The sequence below is a fragment of the Tenebrio molitor genome, chromosome 8, assembly GCF_963966145.1.
Source record: "Tenebrio molitor chromosome 8, icTenMoli1.1, whole genome shotgun sequence".
NCBI classification, from domain to species: domain Eukaryota; kingdom Metazoa; phylum Arthropoda; class Insecta; order Coleoptera; family Tenebrionidae; genus Tenebrio; species Tenebrio molitor.
In genome coordinates, this window is record NC_091053.1 from 15,278,893 (window position 1) to 15,295,068 (window position 16,176).

At 36.9% G+C, this 16,176-nt stretch overlaps 1 protein-coding gene across 29 annotated transcripts in view; it reads left to right on the forward strand.

The window, feature by feature from the left end:
* The window catches only part of LOC138137439 (collagen alpha chain CG42342), a 186,374-nt gene that overhangs the window by 168,634 nt on the left and 1,564 nt on the right, over positions 1–16,176 (forward strand). For 8 of the 29 annotated variants that reach the window (XM_069056815.1, XM_069056822.1, XM_069056820.1 and 5 more), the window contains 20 exons: positions 245–313; positions 575–628; positions 1,376–1,555; positions 1,623–1,694; positions 2,513–2,557; positions 2,705–2,807; positions 3,166–3,245; positions 4,080–4,188; positions 4,937–5,025; positions 5,117–5,251; positions 5,387–5,412; positions 5,528–5,675; positions 5,781–5,825; positions 5,874–5,936; positions 9,886–9,912; positions 12,379–12,432; positions 12,482–12,508; positions 12,642–12,677; positions 12,726–12,860; positions 12,932–13,134. In XM_069056815.1, coding sequence (XP_068912916.1) covers positions 245–313; positions 575–628; positions 1,376–1,555; positions 1,623–1,694; positions 2,513–2,557; positions 2,705–2,807; positions 3,166–3,245; positions 4,080–4,188; positions 4,937–5,025; positions 5,117–5,251; positions 5,387–5,412; positions 5,528–5,675; positions 5,781–5,825; positions 5,874–5,936; positions 9,886–9,912; positions 12,379–12,432; positions 12,482–12,508; positions 12,642–12,677; positions 12,726–12,860; positions 12,932–13,087 — 1,653 coding nt within the window. In that variant the 3' untranslated portion in view covers positions 13,088–13,134. Of the gene's footprint in view, positions 1–244; positions 314–574; positions 629–1,375; positions 1,556–1,622; positions 1,695–2,512; positions 2,558–2,704; positions 2,808–3,165; positions 3,246–4,079; positions 4,189–4,936; positions 5,026–5,116; positions 5,252–5,386; positions 5,414–5,527; positions 5,676–5,780; positions 5,826–5,873; positions 5,937–6,173; positions 9,703–9,885; positions 9,913–12,378; positions 12,433–12,481; positions 12,509–12,641; positions 12,678–12,725; positions 12,861–12,931; positions 13,139–16,176 lie in introns of those variants that run through there. The other 21 variants (XM_069056826.1, XM_069056830.1, XM_069056836.1 and 18 more) reach the window with 15 other exon arrangements.

A 16,176-nucleotide genomic window follows, 5' to 3' on the forward strand; every position in this document is an offset into this window, starting at 1 on the left:
ACATAATTCATCCTGTGCTTTTGCACGATTGTGACATTTGAAAGCTTGATGGCAACACGTGGAAAGAGAAAGTCAACGATAAATTAGAAAGGTGAAGAAGAGAGTTGCTCTTTTCCCTTTCGGTGTGTTAAGGCCGAGTTAAGCGCCCTTTCGGGTTCCGACGCTTCTCATCCACCGCCACATCGACCCCTCAATCTTCTACACCCCCACACCGAACCCCGTTTATGCAAATTCTCTCTTCCAGGGTTTAAAAAGGTCAGTAACGACGTTACGCGGAGGCACCTTGGGCTACGCCGAGATCGTTGCTGTGAAGGTGAGCACCGTCGGCGCCGCCACCGATTCTTCTTTAACATCTCTTAGAGACGATTTGCACCCCTCTGGATGCGTGCCATTTAACTGTGCTGTCGTTTTGTTTCGTTGTGTTTTGTTTTAAATAATTTTTAACCCAACTCGTTTCTAGCTAGGTGTTTGGCATGGAGTCGTTTACCTGTAGCCGCACCCTCTAACCTGTTGCGCACCCCAACCCTCAGTCCTGCTACTGTAGTGTCGTACTCACAAATAGTCTAATTTTTAGGGGCTTCAAGAAAGGGGGCATAACATTTCGGGCGAAACTATCATCACGCTCAAAGTGAGTCTGATATCATCGCGTCTTAATTTTATTTTCTCAATTAATCGAGGGGTTGCCAGACGCACTCTCGACCAACGGAGTTGCGGAGTCCGTCTGGCAACTCCGGCTGCTGTCACCACTTCTGTTAACTTGCTTTGTACGGTGGCGTTTTGACTTTTACTTCACCCCCATCACGGCAATTGTTTCCGGGGATTAGGAATTGTGAATTGTTGAGAGGTGGAGGGAGACGTGGGGTTTGCTGGTTGCACGAGAATCGGAAGATTAAAATCGCGATTTTTGTTCTGGTGAGAAAGGGATGTCACGTGGTGGCGCTCCCGTAAGAATGCAATGGAAATTGTAGCTCCGCCCATACCTTTCTCGTTTAAATCGTTTACTCGATGCTACCCTGCGCTCCATCCCTTCGCAACACTTCGTACCTCCACTCAATTAACATACTAAGTTGGCTCATAACTCATGTCGGGGCTGTGGTTAAATTATCTCTGCACATGCAGCAACCATTTATACTTGAGGCAATCTCGTTTGTCTTAGCTAATAACCCACACCTGACGATCTTAAAGTCGTAAAGTAAGTTGAGTAGTTCTGCATTCCGTGTAGCACCCCTCTAGTAGGCTAGACGTTTTGTGTTAGTTAATGTTCTTGTAGTCGTTGCCAACTGTTTGTTAGTGTTGAGACGAAAATAACATTGAAAAGATTCAGCACAATGCGGTGTACGTCGGCAGACAAGTGTAACTCTGTTGTTGGGTGTAGGGGGAGCCGGGTGAGCCTGGACCACCGGGTCCTCCCGGTCCTCCCGGTTCCGAGGGACTTCCCGGACACGACGGCAGACAGGGATTACCCGGGGAGTCGGGACCTCCAGGCGACAAAGGGGAGCCGGGACCGATGGGACCAGTGGGACCTCCGGGAATTGACGGAATGCAAGGACCCAAGGTAAGTGGGGGAGAGGGGAGAAGGACTGTCATGTGATCGTTCATTGTTCATCTCATCTGTGGCGCAGGGGGACAGGGGTGTGATTGGCATGATGGGACAACCAGGATTTCCAGGACTGCCAGGCCACATGGGCTTACCAGTGAGATTTTTTTTTTGAAAAATTCGACATCGGAAACTCAAAATTTCATTTCTGTTCGAGCCGCGTCCACCGACTAGATTTTGTATCAAATTTTGATTTTTTTCGAAAATTGTCAAAAAATAGGGACCCGAAATATCCAAAATTTTGATTTATTTTTTATCGGAATTGTGAAACATGACAATTTGTCTCGAGTGTCGACTGTGCAAGCTGTGCACCTTCGTCGCAACAGATTTGTGACAATTGACAGTCGTATTTCAAATTGTTTTCATTTGTCAAAGATAAACTGTCAAATTAAAATTTCAATTCATTTTTATTCGATGCTTCGAGAGACCAGTTCTAACTGAATCGCCAAAGTCGAATTGAAGTTTTGACGTTTACCACTTTTTTTTTCAAAAATTGTCAAAAAGTCAGAAGCCTCAAGTCAAAAATTCAAATATATTGTCAAACATAAACTCGACCTAAATCTTCCTCCATCGACTTTTGCTACATTGGACGAAATTTTGATTCTCTAATTTTTTCGAAAAATGTCAAAAAAAAAACAAAAAACAGGAATATTTTGATCACTTTTTTTTCGAATCATCTTTACTGGATCAGATCCTCTTTGGCCAACTCGACCGAAATCACCCTGTCGAGACACAATTCAACTTTTTTCTCGTTTTGTGTGGATGCCTTTCGGGTTTCCGATCACACCGGACACGTTCCATCAAATTACGCTTTTCCGAATTTTTCCGCGGCTCGATTTTGCATTTCCGTTTCGAAAGTAGAGTACAGGATCGGCTTGGTGTTAGCGTTTGTGTCTAATGTCCTTTTCTGGATAGGGGATACCTGGCAGGAATGGATCGAAAGGAGAGTCCGGCCCTAGAGTAAGTTGAAGGGATGAAACAGTTGGTTTTGGTGTGCTCTACCTGTCCCTTCGATGGTTTTTGTGTTTCTCATTTAACTTTCATCTCATCGACTAACATTTTTGACAGGTGACGAGAAATGTCGGTTCAAATTCGCAATTGTTTTAGGGCGACAAAGGCGACAAGGGCGAGAGAGGTTTGACGACGACTCTCAGTGGAGATTTCCCCACCGGATTGGTGGAGGGGCCGCCAGGACCCCCAGGACCTCCCGGTAATTTTTTTTTAATATCTTGCAACACAGAGATGTAACTGTTATATAACACACAAAGAACACATGTAACATATCGTTTGATTCAACGAGTAACATTACTGCTACATCACCATAAGACCGTCTACGACTACAAGCGTGTATTTTTTGTACCAAGGTTATTAACATCAGTGTTACATTAATGTTACGTAACGTAGATGTAACAGTAAAGAACACAATCGAGTTTGATGTCAAAAAAAATACGTTGCATTTGTTATGTACCATTTACATATCCTGCAGCTACCATGTTATGTTACTTTACCGTATTACATAATGTTTCCATTTTCTCACCAAGTTTTTATCATTTTGTAAATGTGACAAGGTGAAAAGGGTGAATCCGGACCTGTGGGGCCTCCTGGTTTGCCTGGTGAAAAGGGCGCCCGTGGTCGACGAGGAAAACGGGTAAAGTACCGAAACTATCTCCACCTATGTGACTCACAATGTCATGACACTGCTGTCATCGTTAATCGACTTTTCTCCCCTTTTTTTTATTTTTTGTTTTGTTTTACTCTTCGGGATTAACGTTTCATGACATTGATCATATCTAACCAGACCACATTTCATTGCATAGCTTCATATTTTTTGGCGTAAAGAGCAGATGGGACAGTGGCAGAGTTGCATGCGAGCGTTACCAAATAGAAGAGGTACTGAGGTGGTTCCTTGGGGGATGGGAAACAAGAACGTCTTGGTTGCACTGCATGCGATTGTTTATTTTTGATTTCTTCTGGTTTGCACTGCACGAATTTTGATTTGCACTCTTTGCAACTGCATGGTACTACTTACTAATAATAAATAATTTAGTACCTGATATGCAGGTGTTCCAGTAAAACTTGTGATGGGTATCTCGAGTAGGTCTACTGGTCCACGTTTTATTTGTTTTTTTATTTAATCTGGTTTAATTTTCAGTAGTTGTAGCTTAGGGTAGTGTAGTACCTGCGGTACTGCTCCTTCGTTCGCTGCACTAATCGCTGATTAACAAAACTAATCACTAATACACTGAGCACATAGTTTTGTTGATCTCTCTCTACAGTCGCTTTGTTCTCGTAAGTATTTTTTTATTTTTGTTTTTTTTTTTTTGTTCGAAATTTTTGTCGTAAATACGTAGCATGTGTGTGTTTTTTTTTAATTAATGTTTTTCGAAATTCTCAGTCACGTGTTGTGTCATACGAAAACAAAATGGCGGCCATTTTGGAGGGTATGAAGCTGTTTCTAAAAAATGTGGTTTGGTGTGCGTAGGGTCGAGATGGAGAGGCACTTGGGGAAGGCCCACCAGGGGCAAAGGGTGACACGGGTGAACCAGGGCCCAAGGGTGATAAGGGCGATAAAGGGTTTACAGGCTTTCCAGGTACATCCACAAAACAAATAACCAAAAAAAGAATTTTTTCTACTAACGAGTGTATCAATTTTCGAAGAAAAAAATTGTACTTGTTTGGTACACCGGGTATATCTACAGTATGGACCCCCCTGTAAGTCTCTAGAACGTTTCTCGAACATGTAGGAATTAATAGAAACCGACTTACAGGGTGACTCATGTTTTAGGTACACCGTGTATATGTATACAACATACAGGGTGGCCCTGTATTTTATTCATTTTTGTGCAAAACTTTATTTTTATTGTTACTATAATGATTAGAGATGATATTTTAGTAAATCTGAAATTGAAAAATTTTTGAAACTATTAGATTAGTTTACAGAGTGGCTCATGTTTTAGATACAGTGGGTAAGTACATACATATAATTATTTTTTATGATAAACATAAATAATAATAATATTGATATTAATTTACAAAATTTTGTATTTGAAAGAATTCTACAACTAAGGATAAAAAAACAAAAATTATTTTTCAAAAACTCACTGTATCACGAGTCTGAAAAAATAACTTGTTTTTTGACCACCATGTAATATTTTGATTGACATGAAATTATAGATGTGTAGGAATTATGAAAATAGTTTACGGGGTAGACCATGTTTTGACTACCCCCTCCCCCGTATTTCGCCCCAATTTGCGTTTTTATTAATCTTTGAAATGTGACGGTTTCCAAAATCATTTTATCGCTTTCTCACTATTTTTCTGATTTTTTTTTGTGACCAGGTCCCAAGGGTGACATGGGCCTGATGGGCACCTCCGGCGAGCCGGGCCTGAACGGCGAGCCCGGACCTCAAGGTCCTCCAGGTCTTCCGGTACGTTCGAAATCTGATAACGACAATGATAATAATTTTCGGAAGAGCGATAGAAATTTTCAAATTTTGGTATTTTCATATTTTGGTGCAGGGTCAAGTTGGACCCAAGGGCGAGAAGGGCGAATACGGCGACATCGGCCCGCCGGGTCTGATGGGCCCACCTGGCCTCCCCGGCCCTCCAGGCTACCCCGGCCAGAAGGGCGAGAAAGGCGAAAAGGGCGAATCAGTAAGTGGACGACGCGTCCCAAAAAAAAATTCTATCTTTTTAAGCTGAAGCCTTTCAAATTTTTTTGAAAAATCCGTCCGCTTGTGAATGAATTCTAATGCGAATTTTCTTTTTTGGCGCTTCCCGAAACCACAGAAATACAAAAAGCTGCGACGGAGACAGGTAAATATGCTACTCCATTTCGTTTTTCCTTTTGTTTTTTCGTCGCTTTGGCTCTTTTGCTTGACGCTTTCGAACTGTCGCGAAAAACGATTACTTTTGGTGGTTGTCTACACTGTTCCAGGGTGACGGCACCGGCGAGATGGCGACGGGGGAGGTGATAGTGGGTCCGCCGGGTCCTCCCGGACCCCCGGGTCAGAACGGGCTGCAAGGACCTCCCGGCATCAAAGGAGACCGAGGGATGGACGGTATCAAGGGCGAACCTGTGAGTATCCGATCGTGTGAGCGGGGCGCGGCAGGACGGTGCTGCCGCTCGCACCGCACCACACTCCTTTTTTGGTGGATTTTGACGGGAACGGGCGTGTTTCAGGGGGAGAAAGGCGCCAAGGGCGATCCCGGACCGATGGGCTTACCCGTAAGTAGACAATTGCGATTCGAGCTGTACTAGCGGGTGTATGCGCAGGGTCCCATGGGTCTGAGGGGAGAAAGTGGGCGACCGGGCGACCACGGGAAGCCAGGGCCGATGGTAAGGAAACCATTCTATAACTAGGAGTAAGGGGCGTTAACCGAACAATGCAGTGACTTAACAAATTAACACAACTGAGCCGATTAACGAGATTCCTAACGATTTTTGTTAAGTGATTGTCGTTGATCGTCCGTTTTTTGTTCTGTCAACCGACACCAACCATTGGATTGTTTACGACGCAATCTCTTTTCTCTGTTTCTCTGTACCGATCGATGATAATTGATGAGAATGGTTTAGGAGGACAATAACTGGTGATTCCCAGGATAGTCAAGATACTGCCACAATACTAACAGCGTTCGCGGCCATTAAATTACACTTAAGGTTTATTCGTTCGTACGATGTTGACACAGTGCGTCTGTTGGCGTCGAAGTTGTGCGGGGTGGGGCGATGGTGGCGACCTCTGCGAAACGCTCTCTGACACTTCCACCCGGTACTAAGTGTCAAATTTTGATTTGAAAAACGTGTGCGGAGTGATTTTCTTCGAAGAATTGTCAAAGTGGAGTCTTCCACTGTAATAAATGTTAATCGATGAAAGTTGTAATGATGCGATGTTTACAACTTTCGAGCGTAATTAACGTGACTTGCTTTTTTCATATTTGAAAAGCAAAATAAGTTGGGATCATTTTTGACGAAACCACGAAACCAGAAGTCACGGGATAAATTGTATTCGATTCGTATTTGTATTGATGACAGATTGTTATGAAACAAACAATAGTTTAGAGAAACACCCGGTATATTTTTTTTTTCATTAGAAAATTTTCTAATCGAAATTTACAGTTTTGGTAAGTATTTATTTCCAACACTGATCGGTACCGGTTACAAATTTGTAATGAGAAATTGCTTTAAAATTCGATTTGTTGATGGAACACTGTGTATATCCTCACATCCTTTTCTTTGAATTTTGTGAGATGATTCTACATCCAACAATTTATTATTGGAATGAAATATCTTTGGATACGCATTTTTTTTAAAGAACTGTATACAGTGTGTTCCATAAAAAATCGAAAAACCACATAATTTTTAACGAAACTAAAATTTTTAAAGTTACTGTGGTGAATACAGACTTGCAAATTTTTTGTTAAAAAAAAAATCCAATTTTGTTCATTGTTAAGCACGATGCTACAGAGTGATACTCATATAATTATGCCAAGCGAAATTAGAATTTTCAGTTGTTTTCACCTCCAACACTGTTCAGTTTTGACTACATGATATATCTCAATGGGAAAAAAATGAAAAATTGCTTTGACTTCTGATTTTTTGTTGAAACTCCCTGTGTATATTTTCAGTATTTTTAGTTCTCTGAACAGTTTACAGCTCTAACAATTACTTAATATTTGGACGATATATAATATAATAAGATATTAAAATTTCCTAAAGAAGTATACAGGGTGTATCTGAAATACGTCTGCTAATTTTAACCACTGGAAGAACTCGCCAATTCATGAAACTTTTCTCTATAACATTTTGCAAAATTCGCAAAATTTTTCCAAGATTTTTTGCCCCCCAATTTTTACCAAGCGAGTCGTTTTGTATGATTAACTAGTCTCAATTTTTTTTGTAACATGAGAAATTTAATCACATATTATATCCCAAATGCAAACATCCATAAATTATTCGGTCAGAAAACCAATTATTATCAAATAAAGCCCTCGACTTCGTCTCGTGCTCTTATTTGCTAATAATTTGTCTTCTGACCCCATTTATTGATGTTTTTGTTCATTAGCAAAAAAAATTTCCGATATTAAAATTTTGCACGAGGGGTATACGGCTGATTATTTCCTGAATAGAATGAACCAAACGCATTATTTCCAATCCTTTTTATTCAAAATAATTAAAAAAAAAATCAGGTACCGACATTTTTTATCAGATTATTGCACATGTGCATTTTAGAGAAATTTTAGCGGGTTATTTTTTGTTTTCTCGTTTTGATTGGTCAATATTTGTCACGCAATTGGTTGCTAAACACATGAAGGAAATAATCTTAATTATTTATTTTTTTCTCTAACAATGTAACTTTTTTGACGAGGCACTTTTCTAAATGAAAAATCGTAGTGAAAGTAGTACTTTTTTGCATCATTTTATTCCATCTCTTATCTGCTTGATTAACTCGGGCTACGCCCTCGTTAATCAATCTGTAAATTCGTGAAAAAAAGTATGACTTTCATAACTCGTTGTACAAATAACTATTACAATGCTTTTTCGTAAAAATGTTATAAAGAAAAGTTTCATAAATTGGCGAGTTCTTCCACTGGTTAAATTTAACACACATATTTCAGATACACCCTGTATAGTTTCATTGACAAAATTACTTCTGACAAAACTAGAATGTTTTAAGTTATTAATTAATTAATTAATTAATGCTCTGGTTAATAAATTTTGACCAAATAAAATCATAAATGAGATTTCTCTCATATATGTATTCCAATTAAAACTGATTTTAAAAGTATATACAGGGTGTTACTTTTTGTTGGAAGTGATTTTTTTTAAATTATGGTTGCCGGTTCTAGTCAGTACTGATTATGAAACATCTATTAAAAAGAAAATTTTCTTTATATGATACTGGGTGATACTCAAATTAGAAAAAGAGGCAAGTTGAAATATTCAGTTTTCCCATTTATGTATTCCCATTTTTTTTCTTGATCTTTGAGGAAATTCTGAATCTTAATTTAATCCATATGTAAAAGTTTTCCTTCCAGCCAAATATTACCTATATACCGGGTGAATTTTTAAAGTCACCGCCAAAAATGATCCCGACCTTTGGTTTTTGACAGAAATTAAAAATGTCAGTTCGTTTCCACAAATATTTTTTACACATGTACGAAAATCACTCTGTATATAAAATTTTTGCTTTTTTCATGACACACCGGCACACTCTTACTCATAGGAACGTATGCTTTCTTGTAAATACAGTTTTGATAAAGCAACATTTAGAAAAATAGTGCTAGCGGGGACACGCATATATACAGAGTGTTCCACTTGTAACAAATAATTTTCGCCATTTTGGGCAGCTCAGAGAGTCGCGAAGCGCGCCACCTACCGCCTCGCCCCCGTACAAGGGAGATGTGAGATGATATTCTAAAAAAACTAGGGTTAATCACAGAAATGTTTTATATTATCTTTGTATTTAAAACCATGCTGTATTTATTGCTACTTTAATATTTATTGATAGATAATGTTAACGCCGACGCAAAGGCAGCCGTTGGTCGAGTTTCCGTCAGGTCGAAGGAAATTTGGTAAAATTTGGAAAAGTGTTGACGTTTTCGACCTGACGGGATTCGTCCCAGCTGTCCCGACTCATCCACACAAGAGCCCCAAGGGCAGACAAACCGTTTTACGTCCATTTAGTACTTAACACTCTTTTGATTAGTTCTAACGACTTGTCAATTTATATAGGGAGTGTAATTAAAAAAAAGAAAAAAAAAATAGACAGTGAAGATCGATTTTTATATAAATATATCGCAATTACTATTTATTATATTTGTAAAAAAGAATTTTTGCAAGACCATTAATTTATAAGTTGACGAATGTGTTGTAATATAAGTGTTACATTTTTATAGGTGTCTTATAGTAGATGATAGTTTGTAATTAAAAACTAAAAAAAAAATAACATATTACGTGACTGATTCTAGACTAGGGTTTGTAAAACCTGGAACCTGTAAAATATTTTACTTTTAATAATTAGGTAATGATAAGCTTCTGTAACGATAACATGTACGAAATAAATGTATGTGCATGTGCTGTAATTATTAAATAAGCTTGTGTCACACTGGCCACCTTGAGCTTCTCCCCTGTCCCGTGTGCGGCGAAGAACGAGAGGAAAGATGCATGACGGTGACGGTGCAGTCGGACTGTGCATCTTGTGCATTGAGTGCATTCATGTTTCATTTACATTTTGTTTGTGTTATTTTTTATACTTTTCCATTTTTGTTTCAATTATTTTTCTTCACAGGGTCCCTCCGGACTCGACGGAATGAAAGTAAGTTGTAGCATTAATATTGTTGTGGACGCTTTGAGCTCGACTCATTATACAGGGTGATTTTGAAAAAAAAACGGCAACCGCGTGTTTGACATACTTTTTCTGTTTCTAATGAAATTGGCCGAATTGCTTGTTTTTAAATGAGGCACCCTGTATATCTGCAAATTCAAAAAACATGTCATTTAATAAAAACAAATGAAGCAAGTCCAAATTTGCTGTTCGACAAGAATATAAGAATAAATCATATTTTCATCAATGAAGAAACGTTGTAAAGAGTGATTCAAAAAATTCTTCCACTCTTTTTGATCTGTAAATTTGACGGTTTAGTATCTGAAACATTAAATTTTATATTTATTGATATTCTTCGTTATTCAAAAACGAATCTACCTTTTTACCATATTTCATGGAGCGCATTGATTTCTTATTTTTAATTGTGTCACCCTATACAGGGTGTAACAAAACGACCGCACCAACTGCTTGTAGTCATATAAAGTAGAGTTAGAGAAACGTGAAAAAAAAATACAAATATTCCCCTGATGCTTTTTTGTTTTTTCTTATTTCTCCAGGTTTTGATTTCTTTTGTAGACATTTAAAAGCATATGATTAATTGACCAAGATTTAAATTAATAAAAATTGTGTAACAAAAATTTTAAATTTCGGATTTTAAAAAATCAAATGGACTAAAAGAAAAATAATATAATTAATGAATGTTATTGGAATTGAATGAATACCCTGTCTAAAATAATTGGAACAAAAAAAATTTGTTTTCAAGAACATTTTTGGTTAAAATTCAACACCCTGTAACTTTTAATTGAAGCTGGAAAAAAAAGTTTTTTTCTATTTTTTATGTTGCTCTCAATCTATTCTGTACAACTACTTGTAGTTGGTGCGTTCGTTTTGAATCACCCTGTATATTACAAATTATACATAACAATAATTCCATGCTTTTTACAATAATTAAGTTTTGACACAGATCAGAAGTTTTTGTTTTCATTATTTATCAAAAGAAAAAAAAATTACGTTCACGTCAGATTATTATACCGGATGATTCTAAAAACTGTTCAAATATCCATTCAGTTTTTTCATAAAAGGAAACGTTTTATTGTGTTGTTTATCTTTCTTATTTTTAAATTAGACACCCTGTATGTCAATCAATCCTGAAATCGTAATTAAAATAACAAATTTATTTAGATTCACATTTCTGTGCCTGATGGTTCATTATTGGGCTGGATTATAAAAATAAGTCATACATTATGTAAGAAACATCTTTCTATACAGTGATTCAAAAAACTCTTCTACTTTTTTTAATTTCTAAATTTGGGATTCTAATTTTCCAAATGTTGAATTTTATGTTTCTTGGTATCTTTCGTTTTTTAAAAAACAGGTCTACTTTTTTAATGCAACACTCAGTATATTTCCGGAATATATGGACGTTAGATTTTTAAATACGCATTAAAAAGTTCCTTCCGAATATTTGAAATTTTCTTTCAGCAAATACGTAGGTACACCAAATCACATCGATTTACAAAAATTACTATACACAGTGAATAAAAAAATCAACCTGCTTCAATTATCGCTTACCTGCTGCTATAGGAGAAGCAACATTTTGTAGGAACCTTGACGTGCATACAAACTGTCACGGTGAACATTTCTTATTTTTAAATGTGACAGCCTGTATATTAATATATGTAATTTTGATGACATTTTGGTTCTAAAATAAAACTTTGTATGCTCACGTCAAATTATTATACCGGATGATTCAGAAAACTTTCAACCCTTTCTTGTTCATTGTAAGAAAAAAAAAAAGTTTTACTTCTGATTTTTAAATGAGACACCTGTATATTTATAAATGATAACGAGTTTGACACAATCTATTGAAATAAATTTTCGATAAGTTAAATTAAATTTATAACGTTAAACACGTTTTTAAAAAATTGATAGTTTATACAGGGTGATTAAAAAATTCTTTAACTAACTTGAAAGTGTAGGTTTGTCTTTTATTAGTGTCCCCAAAAATCGTTTCAACTTATAATCAATAACACCAAGCTTTTCTACTATACCCGGAGCGGCGAACCCGTGAAGTAGTCACGTGATAATTCGAAGCGACGCCAAATTTGAGTTTTGTGCGCGAAATTTAAATCTTACTACTTTAAGAATTGATTATGTGGGGTACCAGTATGAACTATTTCGCAAAAAATTATTTATAAATATACAGGATGTTTCACTTGTAGATCGATGATGCGAATGGTTTGAATCACTCGGTATACCAAATGAGAAGAAAATTTCAGCCGCAATTGTGCTTTTTTTTGTGTATGAAATTGCGTAATTTAATTTTTTTGTTTTTCCAGCAATGACACCAACTTGAAATTTTTAAACGTGACTACTTTGTGTTTTTTCTTTTAATTTGTTGATTGTACGAAAATATTCGCTATCAATATGTTTTTCAAACGTTCGGAAATTTTGCAGGGGGCCCAAGGCGAGCCCGGCAGCAAGGGTGAACGCGGCGACCCCGGCCTACCAGTAAGTACCCCCCCACCCCACCTACCCCAACTAACACGACTAATTGTAGGGCACCGACGGAATTCCAGGTCAAGAGGTACTAACAAACTCCTAATCTGTAGAGCTTACCTTGCTTGGAGAAGCTTTAGCTTTGACGATCACTCACCACATAAACCCTCACCCCCCTTTCAAACCACCCCTCCCTCACTAAAACCTGATCACTGTTCTAGGGCCCCAAGGGCGAGAAGGGCTCGAAGGGCGACGCCGTAAGTACCGTGTCCCTTTGTAGCGCGATTTTCACTCGGTACTTCCAGGGACCCATCGGGAAGCGGGGCCGCAAGGGCGACAAAGGTGACAAGGGGGACCAAGGAGTGCCAGGGTTGGACGCGCCGTGCCCCCTGGGACCCGACGGCTTGCCCCTCCCCGGCTGCGGCTGGAGGCCTCCTAAGGTACCCCCATTGCTGAAGTGTGTTGTGTGCGTCACTAACTGCATGGGTGTGGGGTGGTACTAATCTTTTAGGAGATAAGTCATCCGGCACCGCCCGCTCCGATCGATTTCGACGTCGAGGACCCAATCGACGAAGGACCGGACGACTACGAGGAACCCGACGAGGACTACGAGGAGTACCCGGAGCAGATCAATGCGGCGTTGCCGGTCTCCGCTTCGGCCATTTAACATTTAATTATGCTGCTTGTGTGTCTGAGGCTCTGTAACGATAGTTGGTAGGTACGTGGGGTGTCTCGGGGCGCTGCACTTGGCACGGTACTGTTGCAAAGGTTTGGAAAAGTGTCACGAATAATGATATGATATGAAAATAAGAGCAATAGTGGAGATTTGAATGGTTATTAAGCGAGCGTGGACCTTTGATGGTGGAAGAGAAAATTTTCTAAGTCTATTCGATAGGATTCAGATCTGGCGCTTTCGCTGGCCGTTGTTATTCAAATTGGTGTTCGTTTTAGCACAGTGATAATGAAGCCCTTTCTAAAAATAAATTGAAAACGAAAAAAAAAGAGGAAGAATGAAGATTTAGTGATCAATGAAGAATTATAAGATCATCTGAGTGGAAAAAAGAGAACAAGGAAAGGCTTGTCAGGACCAATAGGAAAGAAAGATGAGGAGAATGAAAGCTACGGAAGAAAACATTCTTTGGGCAGAGATTGTGATAAGTTAATAAATGAATATGGAAAACAGAAATTGCTGAGGAAAAATACAGAAAATACGAAGAAAAAGAAATGTTCTCTTGTTACAAAACGTTCTTTGTTATTGAGACATAAAAGAAAAGTTAAATATCAAAAAATAACAATAACGAATAAAGTATAGAATGAAAATAAAAATAAAGAAAGAAACAAATCAGTACCGGAATTTGAAAAACATAAGCACAGTACAAGAGAAAACAGTTTTTTAGTTATTGGTCAGAAGGTGAAACGAAAAGAATCTTGAAAGAACCAAAAAAAAATCAATAACAGACAACGTCCTTGAAAAAAAAAGATAAATAAGAAGAATGTGGAAAAACAGAATTACTGAAAAAAATCAATAAAATCAAAATGCAAAGTGGAATTTATTTTGTTGTAAAGAGGCAAAAAGTTGAAGGACCTCGTTGCCAAAATTAAAACAGAAAAGAAATGAACAATTTTTTTTAATTGATGACGGGGGAAATATGAACAATTTTAGAAATACAAATAAAAAGAAAACGAGTTTATTTAGGACGAAGAAATTATTATAATGTATATTTGCGATACAAGTGTGATAAGATCATTAGTAACAAACACGTGCGAAATTTGCACAACGAGGCGAAGCCGAGTTGTATAATCGCACAAGTTTGTTAATGATGCGTTATCACACGTATATATTTTTTCTACGCCCGCCCAGAATTTTTTTTATTTTATTTTTTTTACCGAAGTGAGAATCGACCACTACTAATAACCAAGAATTTAATATAGTATGTAAAAATTCATAACAACATCTTCATCGGGAGTAGATTTAACAAATTGCAAAAATTATGTAATTAATATTTATAACAAATAGTTATATCAATTGTTCATGTAGTTAAATTTTGATTAGTTGGTTGTTATTATAAAAAAGCATACGATAATGAAACTGCGTGTGGTAATGAAAATGCGTGCGGTATTGAAGTTCTTATCTCACGCAAAATGGATTGAATAAGTGTCCTTTATCCCACGAGCGTAGATAAATTTTGATTAATTGATTGTTATTATTAAAAAAAAAAACGTGCGGTAATGAAAATGCGTGCGGTAATGAAGTTCTTATCTAACACAAAATGGAGGGGATAAGTGTCATTTATCCCACAGGCGTAGATAAAAAGAATGAACACATTCTTATATTATTTAGTTCTTAATAAAAATTGCTGAGGGAACATAGATTTCAATACAAATAAAAAATGGAAGGGAAACAAAAAAATGCTATAAAGAGTAAGTAAGTGAGCATCTAGGAAAACAAAGATCTAAATGATTTCATGACAGGAAGAAGAAAAGGATAAGAAAGAAGGAGCACTTCTTTCATATTGATGATGACAAGAAAAAGTAAAAACGGTCAAGGAAAAACAAAACAAAAAAGCACCAGATAAAACACCTTAAGACAAAAAAAAAATTAATACGTAGGAGAAATTTGAAACAGTGAATTTTGTAAAAAAAAAATGATTTCAATAAAAACAAAACAAAATCATCAAATATAAAGTTTATTTGTGGGGACAAAGGACAAACCTGGCTGGAAGAAGTTTTTAAGTTCCTAAGAAAACAAAAAAAAAAAGGAAACAGAAGAAAAAAAGTTGAAATAAATGAACAATTTCTTGATATTGTCTTAAGGGAAAGAGAGATCTTGCAATTTCGGCAAAAGAAAATATACTTAGGACAAAGAAATAATGATAAATAGAATGAAGATTAAAAAGCAAAAATTGCTGAAAAGGGTAAATTGTAAAAAAATGGAAAAGGAATTGGAGGACATGATTACAGGATGCAGAAAGGAAAGAAAAATATTAATATTCCTAATAGTATTGATAAAGGAAAATAAAAAGTGATTATGAAAACAGAACAGAAACTATAAAAAAAATAAACCTATCTACTTTGAGTTACAAATAGGCTCATTATTATACCGAAAACAGTTTAATAATGAAGCATATTATGAAACTGTTTTTGGTAACTTTTAGCTTTTGTTGTATTGGTAACATTAGCGGTTTAACGTCAGGCGTCAAGGTAAATTCAAGGAGTGGTAAATTTAGTAAATGTAACCTTACATTTTTGTAACAAATGTCTGTTGCCAACCCACGCGAAAGTCCCTAGTCTACTATGAAAGCTTGAGCAGCCGAAATTTCAGGGATTAGTAAAGCAAAGTACATAAAATAGTATATTATTACACACAGGGTGTCCCAAAAATGGCGTACTAACTACTTACTACCGTATCCAGGATGTTTAAATGTACACGAAAAAAATTTTCAGACAAAAAAATAAATTATTATTATTTTTATTATTAACGGTTATACAATGTAAACAAAGATGTACTCGTACATCATTACCTTGCAATGTTACCGTAGTGGATTTAAAATATTTTTTTCGATTTTCAAAGCTTCTAAATTCACTATTGTGCAGAATTAGATATTGGTAGTGAGTAATCTTGTACTTTGTGATAATATGTACGATTAGTGGTAGCTGTCATGACAATTTAATACATATATTTCAAAATAATTTTCCTGTTAAGTGCCACTTTCAAGGACCGCCAAATCAGCAATTAAGTCCAATAGAATTTTTTAA